The 15994-nt window shown below is 42.5% G+C and overlaps 1 protein-coding gene across 4 annotated transcripts in view; it reads right to left on the bottom strand.

Annotated features, from left to right (window-relative positions):
* The window catches only part of ABCC8 (ATP binding cassette subfamily C member 8), a 200634-nt gene that overhangs the window by 122580 nt on the left and 62060 nt on the right, over positions 1 to 15994 (bottom strand). For all 4 annotated transcript variants that reach the window (XR_004537595.1, XM_033928351.1, XM_033928352.1 and 1 more), the window contains exon 8: positions 12935 to 13090. Coding sequence is in view for 3 of the 4 variants with exons in the window: in XM_033928351.1 (XP_033784242.1) it covers positions 12935 to 13090 (156 nt within the window). In the remaining variant the exon portion in view is untranslated. The remainder of the gene's footprint in view (positions 1 to 12934; positions 13091 to 15994) is intronic.

The raw sequence follows: 15994 nt of genomic DNA, 5'->3' as shown, positions 1-15994 counted from the left end.
GTTGTAAATGGTGATATATTTTATTGCAAATCTTTTTGACTTCACCGAGACCTATAACAGTGAGTACATTTAAAATCTGATCCTTAACATTTTGTGTATATGTGTTGATGGGCTGGTGAGACATATTCTAGGACTTGGTTCCCGGGTGGTCTCCAGGTCTCTGAGTATATATTATACACATACTACATGCACAAATACTGAAGTATGAGATTTAAAGTTTTGGTGAAGGGATTACAGCATTATTTTTTGTGGTCAATTACCATGCCATTAATAGCCAATTAAAAACAATTAACAGGCACCAGCAGAGTGCCTACCATTTTTAGAAACTGGGCCTATATTCATATCTGTCTTTCTGCATTCTAGTACCTTTTTTTTTACAGTCCAAGAAGAGAGTGTCCTGTTGCTGTGAAGGTTGCATGCTTAATTAATATGCCAGTAATATGAAGATATGGAAATCCTATCTGAAAACTGACTTTAATTGAAATGCTAATAGTGTTTGGATTAAAGAAAAGCAAAATGTCTATGAGGCTAATAAGCTAATGAATCAGATTTTGTTGTAAATGAGCGCACCACCACTACCACTAAAATTATTCATCCCAGGGTACAAGTGAGAGCTCTAATGAAAATTGAACACCATTAATTAAGCAATGTAGGAAGTCATCTGCCAGATGAGGACCTGGGAGAATTTATGTTGCCAAAGATGAAGATAAGCAGGATGGGTTTCCAAGCGTAAGCCTGCTATGGACTTTACCTTTATTAAATTTAAAAAAGAAAAAGATTCTTATTAAAATTTCATGAAGTAATATTTAATGAAACAGGCATATTTCAATATAGCATTGCCATGGTGGTAGATTTCTAACTAGTAAGCCCAGAACATTACCTAGAAATTGTTATGCAAGTTGGAGAATTTAAGGGGTTCAGAAAACAAGGACCACACACAACTCTTCAATTATCATTGAGTTCTCTGTCTTTGAACTGTTATCTAAATCAAAGAGTAAGATCTAGGTCACATAGGGGCCCCTTTACTAAAGCTTAGCATGTGCTAAATGTTGCACACACTAATGTCCATTTGTGGCAATAATAAAAGGATCCTATAGGGTGTATTTATAAGGAGTCAGGGTACAATTTGAAAAGAAATGCAAGAATAATTTACTGCAGGCTGACTGACCTGCTCATAAGGTTTGTACATAAGAGCATAAGCAGTGCCATACTGGGACAGACAGAAGTTCCTTCGAGCCCAGATTCCTGTTTCCTACAATGGCCAATCTAAGTCATAAGTATCTGGCAAGAACTGATTTTATGCTGCTTAGCCTAGAAATAAGCAGTGGATTTTCCCAAGTCCCTTTTAATAATGGCTTATGGGCTTTTCTTTTAGGAAATTATCCTAATATTTTTTTTTTTTAAACCCTGCTAACTGCTTTCACCACATTCTCTGGCAATGGATTCTAGAGTTTAATTACAAACTGAGGGGTCCTTTTACTAAAGGCATGCTAGCCGATTTAGCGCGCGCTACATCGGCTAGTGCACCTTACTAAAAGGACCCCTGAGTAAAGAAATATTTTCTCAGTTTTATAAAACTTTTTATATATGGACTTTTAACAAAATCATCACGTATCCATTTGTTAACAGAAATACTGAAAAAGAAAGGGCCTCTTTTATGAAGCTGTGCTAGTGAGAGCCCTTTAAATCCTTCTGGGCTTTGGGGTATTTACCATGGCAGCCTGCGCTATCAAGCTTGATAAGAGGTACTTAATTTGTAGGCGGAATTTTCACTCTAACCCACAATTATAGACTAAGGGGCAGAGTTAATACAGATTGGAGATCAATAATTAAGGAAAAAAAAAAGTAACAACCTTAATGACTTTTTTTTCCTACTCCCTACACCTTGTTAATTCCCTAATTATTGACAATAGAAAAGGTGGTTTGCATGGATCTCTTTTTTAAAAGAATGCAATTGTTTGAGGAAAAATAAATCCCATTGAGCATTCAAATATTTCACCAAGCATTTGCAAGGATATCAAAGGAAAAAAGTTGCATCTAGGGAAAGAGTTTCTTGATGCATGCAAATATATCTCATACATATTCATTATGGAAATCCTGAACACCAGGCTGGGTTGTGGACCTCAAGGACCGAATGTGAAGACCCCCGCCCTAGGTCTTGTCTGTGTTTTTTGTCCAATCACTGTCTATTAGATTAGAGGAGCTGCCATAAGCTATATGACTTTAAAGTGCTGGGTGCTACTTCTATTAATAATACCAGTCAGATGTTTAAAGGGCTAACAGTAAAAAACAGCAAGGACATATGAAAAAATTTTAATTGCTGACAAGATGATTAATTGGATGTTCTAATTTATGAATTTCAGGCTCCATTTTAGAAGACAAATCACTTTTGTTTTTCCACACAGCTCTGTAATAACATCTGCTATGAAATCATATAATGTACATTAGCAATGCTTGGCATCTCTACACCTCCAGTATTGAATGTTTAAATACCAAGTCTAAAGGAGTGCATTAGTGTCAAGTTATGTGAAATAATTCAGTGCTTTCTTTCAATTAATAATTTGTGGATTCTGCCCACAGCACAGACACTTTGTAAGTGCTACTGCAAATTTTCTTATATTAATTAGTAGAATCTATTGATTTACAAAATTCCAAGAAAGCTGTCTACATAATTTGTCTGCATGATGTGGAAAAAGACGGCAGAGACTACTATGAGTTTTGGTTCAAATCTCTTTAGAATTTTAGTGGCCAGATGCACGAATCTTCTTCCATAGCTGGTATAAAATTTTGGAACGCTCTTCTCGGTGCTTTGAGATTATATAAGGATCGTATGAAGTTTTAAAAAATCAGCTGGAAGACACATCTGTTTGTAGATGCTTTCCACTGATATTAGAACAGTTATGACAGGCTTTGTTCTTTAAGACTGAGTAATGTCTATAATGGTTAAAGTTGAAATTTGATGCACCAAGGAGAACATCAGATTGAAATGCAATTTGTATTTTTATTTTGTATTTGACTCATTTGTTTTAGATTTAAGCGGTTTATAAATTTTTAAAAAAATATCAATTAAATTCTTAATCCTATATAATAAAACCCTAGCCGCACATGCGCACTCCTACCTACGTGTTCCATTTTCCCTGTTCCGTGAGATGTTGGTCCATGGTGGCAGGAGTGCGCATGTGCGGGTCCCCAACCTTACAGCACCTAACTACACTTGCCGGCAGGAATGGCTGCCAGCGCTGGACTCCCTGCTCTGGTAAAAGTAAGTTCTTCATCTTGCTCCCTTCTCGTGGTCCCGACTCCAGCAGCATCTGCATCACTCTACACACGCTGCTTCGGGGCCGTAGAAGGCCCTGAAGCAGCGTGTGTACAGTGCTGCAGACGCTGCTGGAGTCGGCAGGATTGGAGTCGGGACCGCGGAAAGGGAAGGGGGGGGGGCAGCGGCAAGGGACTACGAGAGCCGATCAGACTTCTAGCACCCGTTAATGTAACGGGCTAAAATACTAGTGTTATATAAAAAGACACAATATTATTGTATAACAGAGTTACATCTATTCCTTCTATTTTAAAGTTTTTATAAATTGTAAATTTAGATGTTTACTTGTGAGTAAACATAGTGCAGCAGTAGTACTGATAATCCTTTCTGATTAACTCACTCAGTTGTAATACAGTAACATAGATAAAATAAAGTTCCAATATTCAAAAATGCTGAACTTCTAAATGTAAAAACCTAAGGAGGAAATTCATTAAGGTGCAGTAAAAAATTGCCTTTTACCACACCTTGATTCCCTGCGGGAATTAGCAACCTATGAATCTAGGGATTAGAGAATAATGCTGCTTTTGAACCACATTACAGGCATTATTATTCCTGCGGCCTGGGTGCATCAACTCACAAAGCTGCATTCTGATTCTTCTGGGATACCACAGCAGGTCCACCCTTGGCATCTGGGCCTCTAAAGCCCACCAATACTAGAAGAACCCCAAGAAACCCTCAGGAGATGCCCCAGAGACCCTCAGGCCACATATGATGTTCAGGTAAGCCTTTTGAAGGGCCAAATGCTAACTTAACGGTGGGGGGAGGAGGGGGGTGATGGATTAGGCGGGGCTTGCACTGTGAGGGTCTTAAGCCAAGGGGGCTCAGATGTCGGAGGGATCCTGCTTTGGTGTCCTAGGAGCATCAGGACCCATCTTTGCAGCTCAGTGCTTCCAGATAGTGAAACAAACCCAGCATAAAACTAGGGTATTTTACTGTGATTTTGGGCCCTAACATGACTTCTAGTGCATTTGCATGTTTTGCCTCTCATTACTGCCTAACCCATGATGACAAACATCACCGATATTTGGCGTTAGGGCCATTTATGTTGCCTTAAGGGCTAAATAATGCAGCTTAAGACCCCAACTGAGTCTGATCTAGTGCATACTTGTTCTCAAACTGATCTGATTATTTTAGCCCCTGAAGCATCCATTTGGTGAAACTCGGTCAAATGGGCCCTGTTCAAAACCTTCCACTCTTGTTGCATAATAAAGTTATTTTTATTTTACTTTGGACTTTTGTGGTCTATTGTTAGGCATGACCTTATTTTATAAGAGGCCTCTTCTGCATATATGTCAGATTTTATTCTCAGAAAAGGCGATAAAATTACCTTCCCATTCTTGGTCGCTTTTTTTGTGGACAAATTAGCTTAGATACAGTGATATATTTGTAATTTCCTGTTTGGTGTAGTTCTGATTCTGCCTGTACATTCATTTAGTGGCATGGATAATGAAATTGTAAATTCTGATATTATTATCTCCTAACAGTAGAAGAACTTCAGACTATGGCTATGATTGATAACCTTTTTTTTTTAAATTAAATAAACAAAGTCAAAACCATTTAACTTGCTCAGTTAACTGCCTTCCTTACTAATAAAAACTTCATTAGATTATAGCAGGCTCACAGCCTTACATCCATTTCATATAATGCTGGGACACAATACTCAGATTTAGGGGCCCGTTTACTAAGCTGCGTTAGGCGCTAACACACGCCTATTAGTTTTATATTCAAATATATTTATTGAGCTCAACAATAGTAAGTAACAAGCAAAACAAACAAGCTCAGTATTTTAAATAACAAAATCTATACCTATAAATAACCCAACACAACCCACTCCCCCAAATAAATAAATAACCCCCTTCCCACCCAGGGTCCTCCTTCCAAATACATTGCAACCCAGAAAAGTTCAACCAGGTAACTACATAAAATAAAGAAAAACAAAATAAAGGAGTTCAACAATTTTGCAAGCGGCTTCGGGCCAATGGAGTCATTGTTGTCCAGAAGTTTTAAAGAGCTTACTGTGGAGCTGCTCAGGCATCCTGAGGTAAGTTTGGCAATAGTGGACACAAACCCCAGGCAAAACAAATTTTAAAATTTTTTCTGTGGGGGGGGGGGGGCAGGTTGAGGTGAAGAGTGGGTATTTCTGCACTAATCAATTAGCGCATCTACGTTACTGTGCGCTGATTAGTGTAGGATTAGCATCTGTCCTTAGGCCCCGATTCTATAAACAGTTCCTGAAGGTAGGCACCTAGATCAGTAGAAACTGCCACTGCGGCTTAGTAAAAGGAAGGGTTAATTATTCAATTAGGCTTAATTGGTGACATTAATTGAAAAGAGTCATTACAAGGAAATGAAAAAAAAAATTAATTAGCTGGTTGACGCCTGCCGCTTCAAGGTAGTCATCTTCTTCAAGGCGTCTACCGGAAAGTAGGCGTGGTTAGGGGCAGATTTTGGATATGGTTTGACTTAGGCGCCTAATAGGTGCACTTATTAGGCCAAGAAAACCCTGGCATAAATGAAGTGCCAGATGCGACTAGGTGCATTTCTAAATGGTGCCTAACGGATGATCAACAATTACACTCCTTGGAGTCTAGAAGTTAGGCGCTGTTTATAGAATCAGGGCTTTACCACCTTCAAAATGGGAGGTGGTAGAGCCAGTGGCACAGCGAGGGCGGGAGGTGCCTGGGGCAGTAGCACCCTCCCTCGTCACTTTCTCCACCACCCCTCACCTTTTTCTCTGCATCCCCCTGCCGTGCACACTCCCCTTCCTTTCCCTCCATACCTGTTTAGCTCCCTGGCGCGAGCAGCATCCCTAATTTGCTGCCCATGCCAGTGCTGGCTCTCCCCCCGTCATGTCCTAGTCAGGGGACCCAGAAATAACATCAGAGGGGAGCACCAAGGCCGGCGTGAGCAGCGAGTTGGAGCTAGAGGTACTGTGGCAGGGAATTGAAGGCGCGGAGTGGCGGGTGAGTAGTGGAACAGAGCGAGAGGGTGGAGGAGGAGGAAGGGTGCTGGTGCTCCCATCAAGACGGCACCCAAGGCTGTCCACCCACCCACCCCCCTTACTACCCCACTGGGTAAGGCCCAAATTCTATAAATAGTGCTGCTAATTAGGCGTCCTAACTGCACCATTTTTTAATTGGTTTAATTGCCTTTAACTGACGTCGATAGTTGATCACGTCATTTAAAAGCAATTAAAATCTAATTTTTAAAAAACGACGGCGTCCCCACAAACTGCGCCGATCTGTGACATAGCCGTGATTCTACGAACAATGCCGTGACCTCTAGCACAGCTTGATAAAATGGGCCCTTAGCCAGTGAGTGCTGAATATTGCCAGTTATATAGCCAGTTAACCTTTTGACACTGGTCGTGAATATTCAGTGGAGATAACCAGTTATTATGCACTGAATATTCAGTTGGGTGCTAAAATGCTATAAATGGCCATTTCTGGCTGGTTAAATAGCTTTAACTATCAGGGGGAAGAAATTTAACAAAAATGCTCATTTTTATCGCATAACCTCATGTGGAAAACAAGAACCCAGCCTGCATTTTTTTTCAGTAAATGGGCTCTTTCCCCATAGGCACATAGAGAGCATTTTTATCACAATGCACCCAATTTTAGGCACAAAGGAGGCATCTATTTGGATCCCTATTCTTTAAAGTGTGCGCCTACTTTTCTTTATAGAACATTAGTGTAACAGGGCAAAAATGTATCAAGATGAAGGACACTGGAGTCCAGCTAAAGAGGTTGGGGCTCTTCACCTTGGAAAAGAGACGGCTGAGAGATATGACTGAAGTTGCCATATCTCACAAAAAGATATTTTGAATTAGAAAAGGTTCAAAGAAGAACGAGTAAGGCGATAAAGGGGATGAAACTCCTCTCGGATGAGGAAAGGGTAAAGAGGTTAGGATTCTTCAGCTTGGAAAAGAAATGGCTGAGGGATATGATCGAGATCTACAAAATCCTGAATGGTGTAGAATGGATACAAGTGAATCGATTTTTTTACTCCATTAAAAATTACAAAAGACTAGGGGGACCCTCAATGTAAGTTACAGGAAAATACTTTTTAAAACAAATAGGAGGGAATATTTTTTTCACTCAAAGAATAGTTAAGCTTTGAAACTTGTTGCCAGAGGATGTTGCAACTGGTTTAAATTTAAAAAAAAAAAAAAGGTTTGGACAAGTTAATGGAGTTAAAGTCCATAGTCTGCTATTGAGACAGACAGGGGAGAACCCACTGATTGCCCTGTGGAATATTGTTACTGTTTGGATTTCTACTGATTTGGATTGGTCACCATGGAAACAGGATACTGGGCTAGGCCATTGGTCTGAGCCAGTATGGCTATTCTTATGTTCTTAAGCTTAGCCTGCAATGTTGGACAGAATATATGTTTTCTTCTATTCTGTGGAGTTTATGCATTTAAACTAAACTAAACCTTAAGTTTGTATACCGCATCATCTCCATAAAGATAGAGCTCGACACGGTTTACAGGTAATTCAATAAATGAAGGAAAAACATAAGAAATTATCCATAACACTGTGACAAACCTGTGGCCAGCTTTGTCCCTGTATGGGATAAAAGCAAAACACGGTCCCTGGTCAGAAGGGCTGACCAGGTTAAAAGTAAAAGTTTGGTTTTGGCTGACTACCCCTCAGACAGTGAGGTAGAGCAGGAGAGGCAGGAACATAGATACATCCAGCAGAGGGCGCCATCTCAGGACAGGTACCCTAGAAAGCCTGAGAGGATTCTTATGGAGAAGTGGAGTCCTAGGGCTGGGAGGTATGCTCATTACCAGCCTAGGAGAAACCTGAGTTATTTCCCTAGGGATTTCCTGCCTAACACAGCTGCTCTGAGGAGAAAGGGGTGGGGCTTTAACCAACATAAAAACAGAGTATGGAATCTCAGTAAGGGGGGCAGGGAAAGCCGGGACGGAGCTAGGGCTAACGAGCTCAGGCAGCGGCAGGAGAGACAGCAGAGCTTGGAGGCAGATGAGGGGAGAAGTCTCTCTCCTCCAGCCCGCAGCAATGAGGACGTGGAGATGACAGAGGACTACCTCAACTCCACCCCAGAGGCTGCTGAGCAGACAGAGGCTATGGACATCGCTGGGCCATTGCTGGAAGCTAGCCATTTCCCCACTGACATGGAGGTTAGTTGTCAAGGGGAAGGAAGCAAGGCTGTGCTTGTGCTGTCTCCCGTAATCCAAGCCCAGCTGACAGAGATTAGGAGAAGAGCAGGAAAATCTCTCCGCTACTCTGTATGACTGCCCGGAGAGCTGTGTTTGTTCAAAGAACTTTATCTGTAGGGGTGTGAAAGCTCCCGTCGGCCAGGAAGCCCAGCTGATTATAACGAGCTGTGAAGCCTGCTCTGCAAGCCTGTCCGTGTCTCAGCTAGGTAAGCTGAAACGTTTAAGAAATTCAGTACTAAGTTTTGAAACTGTAATTACTCTGGCTGTAGTCACAAGGTGTGCCAAGTTGGAAAGTTTTATTTTCCTGATATTTTTCATTTGCCTTTTGCCCTGGTGAAGAGGACTGTAGTTAAACTGGAAAGTCCAGGGTATTGAACTGTATATAGCAAGCCATTCTGACAAGTGCAAGTTATTTTGTATTTTATAATTTTTGCCATGACATACAGGTGGCTGATGGTATTCAGACCCCCGGGTTCAATAAAGCTCAAGAACATTCTTTTGTAACAAGACTTACCTGTGTGGTCTTCTCTTTATAAGTTACTCTCAGTGTGGCCTGGCAGACTAGGCAGGCGCCTAGGTCTGTTCTACCCTGAAAAGCCTTCCTCCAACCTGAGGAGGCCACGTCGACAGGCCAGAACTCAGCACACTTAGTCCCTCTGCTGGTTAGAGCAAGGGATAAGTGTGTCACAACACCTATTTATAAACAGCAAAGGAGAAGAACAAAATCCCCACAAAATGTGAAGACAAACAAACACTGAACAAGAGTGAAGAAACCTGGTTCTCATACAAGTCCTTTATTAAAGGGGAGGGAACTTGATATACCACTTTATCTGTGTGGTTTACACCAGTGGTTTCCAACCTTGTCCTGTGGGACCACCAGCCATTTGGGTTTTCAAGCTATCCCTCATGAATATGCATGAGAGAGATTTGCATATAATGGAAGTGACAGGTATGCAAATCTCTCTCATGTATATTCATTAGGGATATCTTGAAAACTTGACTGGCTGGTGGTCCCCCAGGACAGGGTTGGGAACCAGTGGTTTACACAATCAAAGCGGTTTACCTATTCTAGACTAGAGGTCTGCACGGGAACGGGGATCGCGGGAATCTCGCGGGTCCTGCGGGGGTCTCACGGGAATCCCCCTCTGGCCCACGGGACTCCCACGGGGACCCCCCCTCTAGCCAACGGGACTTCCACGGGGATGGAAGGCTTTGGAAGCAGGGTTCGTCCATATAATATAATGGACACGTCAGCCTTAGTAAAAGAGGGGGTTTATAAGTTAATTATCTGAACAGAAAACAAAAAAAGGGTTCCACCAAAGAGATTCCACAAGGAAAACAGCAGCGCAAACACAAAAGAAAGTGTGGAATTGATGATCTTGTCTGAAGTAATTGCTGCTTTTTATGGGGACGGGCGGGGTTGGAGGTAATTCCTTGTGGGGTTGGGTGGGGACGGAGAGGATCCTGACGGGTGGGGACGGAGAGGATCCTGGCGAGGATGGGCGGGATTTCTGTCCCCGCGCAACTCTCTATTCTAGACAGGTACTTATTTTGTACCTGGGGCAATGAAGTATTGAGTGACTTGCCCAGAGTCACAAGAAGCTGCGGTGGGAACTGATCTCACAACCTCAGGCAACTTGAAACATCAGACCTTAATGGACTCAACATGGGTCATGTTTCAGCACTACTGCCTGCATCAGGAGTCCAATAATTCTGTGACAGCAACATGAGTAGTAATAAATGAATGCTACAACAAAAGAGAAAATAATCAGCCGAAAGAACCGCAAAGGTTCAAAGCTGTACAGCTACGGCCTTCATAGTTGGAGTAATTATTTTCCTCGATTATAGCTTTTTCTCCACTAGGACTTTATATTTTTTGATGGATATTTTTATGGACATTTAATAAATATTTTTGTTGAAAGTGGTTTTGCGATTATCACCATACTGCCTTGGTTCATCTAAGAACATAAACATAAGAACATAAGCAGTGCCTCCGCCGGGTCAGACCATAGGTCCATCCTGCCCGGCAGTCCGCTCCCACGGCGGCCCAAACAGGTCACGACCTGTCTGAATCACCAGAAGGGGCTCCCTTGCCACCTTGGTTTCTCATTGAAGTCCTATCTTCCCATCGTAGTCCTAACCCTCCGGTCTTGCACATGCACGACCTGTTGGGTTTCTATACTTATTACCTGGTTAGCTTTCTATACCTGTGTTACATCCCAGCACTCTCTCAGTATCCCACAATCCCTTTATCCCTCAGGAATCCGTCCAATCCCTGTTTGAATCCCTGTACCGTACTCTGCCTGATCACTTCCTCCGGTAGCGCATTCCAAGTGTCCACGACCCTTTGAGTGAAAAAAAACTTCCTTGCATTTGTTTTGAACCTATCTCCCTTCAGTTTCTCCGAATGCCCCCTCGTACTTGTTGTCCCCTTCAGTCTGAAGAATCTGTCCCTATCCACCCTCTCTATGCCCCTCATGATCTTGAAGGTCTCTATCATATCTCCCCTGAGCCTCCTTTTTTCCAGAGAGAAGAGCCCCAGCCTATCCAACCTCTCGGCGTATGGGCAGTGTTCCAGCCCTTTTACCAGTTTCGTTGCTCTCCTTTGGACTCTCTCAAGTACCGCCATGTCCTTCTTGAGGTGTGGCGACCAATACTGAACGCAGTATTCCAGATGTGGATGCACCATCGCTCGATACAATGGCATGATGACTTCCCGCGTCCTGGTTGTTATGCCCCTCTTTATGATGCACAGCATCCTGTTGGCTTTTTTCGAGGCTGCTGCGCACTGTGCAGATGGTTTCAGTGATGCATCCACCAGCACACCCAAGTCTCTCTCAAGTCTGCTGTCTCCCAACAATGCCCCCCCCAATTTGTAGCTGAACAACGGGTTCTTTTTCCCTATATGCATGACCTTGCATTTTTCCATGTTAAAGCGCATTTGCCATTTGTTTGCCCAGTCTTCTAGCTTGTCCAGGTCCCTTTGCAGGTCCTCACACTCCTCCCTGGACCTAACTCTACCGCACAGTTTGGTATCATCTGCAAATTTTATAACCTCGCACTTTGCCTCCTTTTCCAGGTCATTGATAAATATGTTGAAGAGTAACGGCCCCAGCACCGATCCCTGTGGCACACCGCTCATGACTCCCCGCCAGTCAGAATATTGGCCCTTCACTCCGACCCTCTGCAGTCTACCCGACAACCAGTGCTTGATCCATCTGTGCACATCCCCTCCCACCCCGTGGTTCCACAGCTTCCTAAGCAGCCTTTCATGTGGCACCTTGTCGAAAGCCTTTTGAAAATCTAATCTTGTTATCCTTACAGTTTGCTGTATTATATATTTTAAGCGCAACCACTTACACCAGCTTGTGTAAATACTTATGCCTAGATTGCCCAAAAAAGTAAAGTTACTCGCCTGAAACAGGTGTTCTTTGAGGACTGCAGGTATATATTCTCACACATAGGGTGACATCATCTTCAGAATCCGGCACAGACAGTCACAAAGTGTACCGTCACTTTAAATTTTTGGACCACTCATACTGCATGCACGCTGGTTCCTTCACGCTCAATATCAGCTTGCGGCACCTGAATTTCTTAGTTTTCCTTGGAGCCAAGAAGCTGTATTTTCCAGTTCTCTCTAGCGTGTCAAACCATTCCTTTTTTTTTTTTTTTTGCCCTCCGTTCAGGTTTTTTACTTCAGTTTTGTCATTATTGTTGTTTTCTTATGTCGAGTTTTGACATATTTCATTTTTTCAACATTTCGGTTTTAAAGTGAGAGTATACTTTTTCACTGTCCGTGCCGGGTTCCGTGGATGACACCTCACATATGAGAATATTATATCTGCTTGCCCTTGAAGAAATGTGTACATTATTCTGTAATTTAAATGCATAACTATACACCCTGTCCACATTCTGTTCAGACTCCACCCATGTGTACACCCACCTTCAAACTACGTGTCTTCATATTTAGGCGACAGTTGATAGAATAGCATATAGCTCAGGGGTGTCCAATGTCGGTCCTCGAGGGCCGCAATCCAGTCGGGTTTTCAGGATTTCCCCAATGAATATGCATGAGATCTAATAGCATACAATGAAAGCAGTGCATGCAAATAGACCTCATGTATATTCATTGGGGAAATCCTGAAAATCCGACTGGACTGCAGCCCTCGAGGACCGACATTGGACACCCCTGATATAGCTGGAATATTGGGATTTATATGCGGATGTGCATATATGCCAGTTTTCTGAACAACTGGTAATTATGTGCATTATTATAGAGTTACTCTCCAAGTGGGAAAACCATTTAGTAGGTCAAATTTCTTTATCCGTACACATATTTTGTCTTCCTCTCAACAATCTAAACTATAAACTGTATGTGACATAAGCTTTAGTAATCCATCAGCATCTAGCACACAAAAGCTTTTTTTCCTTACCTGTACTGGCATGGCCCAAAGGTTAGGACACAGGAAGAAGAACCACATTAGCTGGTTTGTATCTATGGCAACCAGATTGCAGATTTGCCCTGCCGTTATTTCCCCCATGGACATGTTGGAAGACGAAAGGTGCATGATCTTGTTATAGATTTTTGTCTAGGAATTAAAATATCATGCATAGTAAACTTTTATTGAACTGTGAAAATTTGACATTTAAAACAGAAAAAAAATAAAATAAAAATGTGTTTGTTTTCTTTGTTTGAGAACTAAATCAAAGTATTATATTTAAAGCACCACTTCTTAAAGTTATAAAGTGCAGAATTTAAACTGTCCTTAAAAGTGTGCATGGCCACAGGAGGGGCATGGATGGAGATTAAGCATGGGGTTATAGAATACTATAATTACCGTTCCAAACCCTATAGGGACTTTGGTGCCTGTATTTATGTTGGCGTAAATGCTCACACTTAGTTAGGCAAGAAAATGCAGACTTAAGCTTATATTCCATAAAATCAGTTCTGTGCGGATCTGCCATTTTAGAACTTTAGTGTAGCCTGCATATCCCAGTCCCTAACTTTAGACAACTTTTACTAAATTCTCCCCATTGAAGTCTACGCACTCTCCTTGTGTTCTAACTACTGGAGTTTCCATCAAAAGTCCACTCCAGCCTATCCTGATCCATCTTGCCATATATGGAACACAGAATGTAGAAGTCCAGCTGGCAATGGCATTGCTGTCGAAGCCCTCTCCAGAACATCCTAATCTGTCTTGCTATACACAGGACACAGACTCTAAAAGTTTGTCTGGCATTGGCCTTAGTAACTCACAGCTGTCCAAGCACTACTCAACAACTCAACATGCATGCAGTAATTTATTTTTTTGTTTTTATATCACCCTCACTCTAAGAACCGTCTGTGTTTATCCAATGCCTTTTCAAATTCTATTACTGGTACTGGTTTTGTTTCCACCACCTCACTTGGGAGGCATCAACCACCCTCTCTGTGAAAAAGTATTTCCTAAAATTACTTTTAGGACAACCACCTCACAATCTCATAGAAACATGATGGCAGATAAAGGCCAAATGGCCCATCTAGTCTGCCCATCCACAGTAACTATTATCTCTTTCTTTCTCTGAGAGATCCCATGTGCCTATCCTGGGCCCTTTTGAATTCAGACACAGTCTCTGTCTCCACCACCTCTTTTGAGAGACTGTTTTATGCATCTACCACCCTTTCTGTAAAAAAGCATTTCCTTAGATTACTCCAGAGCCTATCACCTGTTAACTTCATCCTATGTCCTCTCATTGCAGTTTCCTTTCAAATAAAAGAGACTTGACTCATGCGCATTTACATTACATAGGTATTTAAACGCCTCTATCATATGTCCCCTCTCCCGCCTTTCCTCCAAAGTATACAGATTGATATCTTTAAGTTTGTCCCCATATGTCTCAATTCATGCCCTCTAGTTTTACCATTTCCCTGTCTCTCAAAAAGATCTGTTAGTATATTAATATGTTTCAAGTATTTAAGAATATAAGAATAGTCTTACTGGGTCAGACCAATGGTTCATCTAGCCCAGGGGTCTCAAAGTCCCTCCTTGAGGGCCGCAATCCAGTCGGGTTTTCAGGATTTCCCCAATGAATATGCATGAGATCTATGTGCATGCACTGCTTTCAATGCATATTCATTGGGGAAATCCTGAAAACCCGACTGGATTGCGGCCCTCAAGCAGGGTCTTTGAGATCTTTGATCTAGCCCAATTGTCCATCAGTCTAGTCCATCTAGCTCCTTCTTCGTGGAGGCCAATCAAAGTCATAAGTAACTGGCAAAAACCCAAATAGTAGCAGCATTCCATGCTACTGTCCCATGTCTGTCTCAACAGCAGACAATGGACTTTTCCTCCAGGAATTTGTCCAAACCTTTTTTAAAACCATCTACATTAACTGTTCTTACCACATCCTCTAGCAACATGTTCCAGAACTTAACTTTTCTCTGAGTGAAAAAAATATTACCTCCTATTAGTTTTAAAAGTATTACTCTGTAACTTCATTGCGTGTCCCCTAGTCTTTGTAAATCTTGATGCAGTAAAACAATCGATTCACTTGTACTCGTTCTACACCACTCCGGATTTTGTAGACTTTGATCATATCTCCCCCTCAGCCATCTCTTTTCCAAGCTGAAGAGCCCTAACCTTTTTAGTCTCTACTCATATGAGAAGCGTTCGATCCCCTTTACCATCTCGGTCGCTCTTTGAACTTTTTTGAAATAAGGAGACCAGAACTGAACGCAATACTCAAGGTGAGGTCGCACCAATGAGCGATATCGAGGCATTATAACATTCTTAGTCTTGTTAACCATCCCTTTTCTAATAATTCCTAGCATCCTGTTTGTATCATATCTCCCCTATCTCTCCTTTCCTCTAGGGTAGATATATTCAGGTCTTCTAGTGTCTTCTCATATGTTTTTTGGTGCAAACACTATGCCATTTTCATCACCTTCCTCTGAACCACTTGAAGTCTTTTTATGGGCTAGATTCACAAAGCAAACCGATCGTGTACCGATCAGTTTGCGACCCCTTTGCAACCAGATTTCCCTCCTGCACTATTCACTAACCTCTCCTGCGATCCGCTTCAAATCCGTGCATGCAAATGAGGGGAAACACATGCAAAGTAGGCAGGGACACGATTCACCAAACTTATTTGAGACACCAATTGGGCTGGCCGATCAAGAATAGAAGTGACTGCTGGGGACCAATCGCACAGGTCTCTGCCGACTCTCCTGCTCCATTGCCGCCCTGAACTCTGCCCCGATCTTCCACTGCTGCCCTGCACTCTGCTCCAATCTTCCACTGCCACCCTGCACTCTGCCCCTGGAGGTTTTATTCCTGCCCTTTCTCCCCCATGTCTGATCGGAGCACTGGATCTCTGCTGCCTTCCCTGCAGTGTGAGCCAGCAGGTTGAAAGTGGGGCTGCATGCTGCAGTGCAGCCCCGCTTTAGACTTGCGGGCTCGCACTGCAAGGAAGGCGGCAAAGAGCAGGAGAGTCTGGGCGGCAAGAGCATGGCT

The sequence above is a fragment of the Geotrypetes seraphini genome, chromosome 19, assembly GCF_902459505.1.
Source record: "Geotrypetes seraphini chromosome 19, aGeoSer1.1, whole genome shotgun sequence".
Classification (NCBI taxonomy): Eukaryota; Metazoa; Chordata; class Amphibia; order Gymnophiona; family Dermophiidae; genus Geotrypetes; species Geotrypetes seraphini.
Note: the sequence above shows the minus strand (reverse complement) of the source record. Positions and strands in the feature narration are given on the sequence as shown.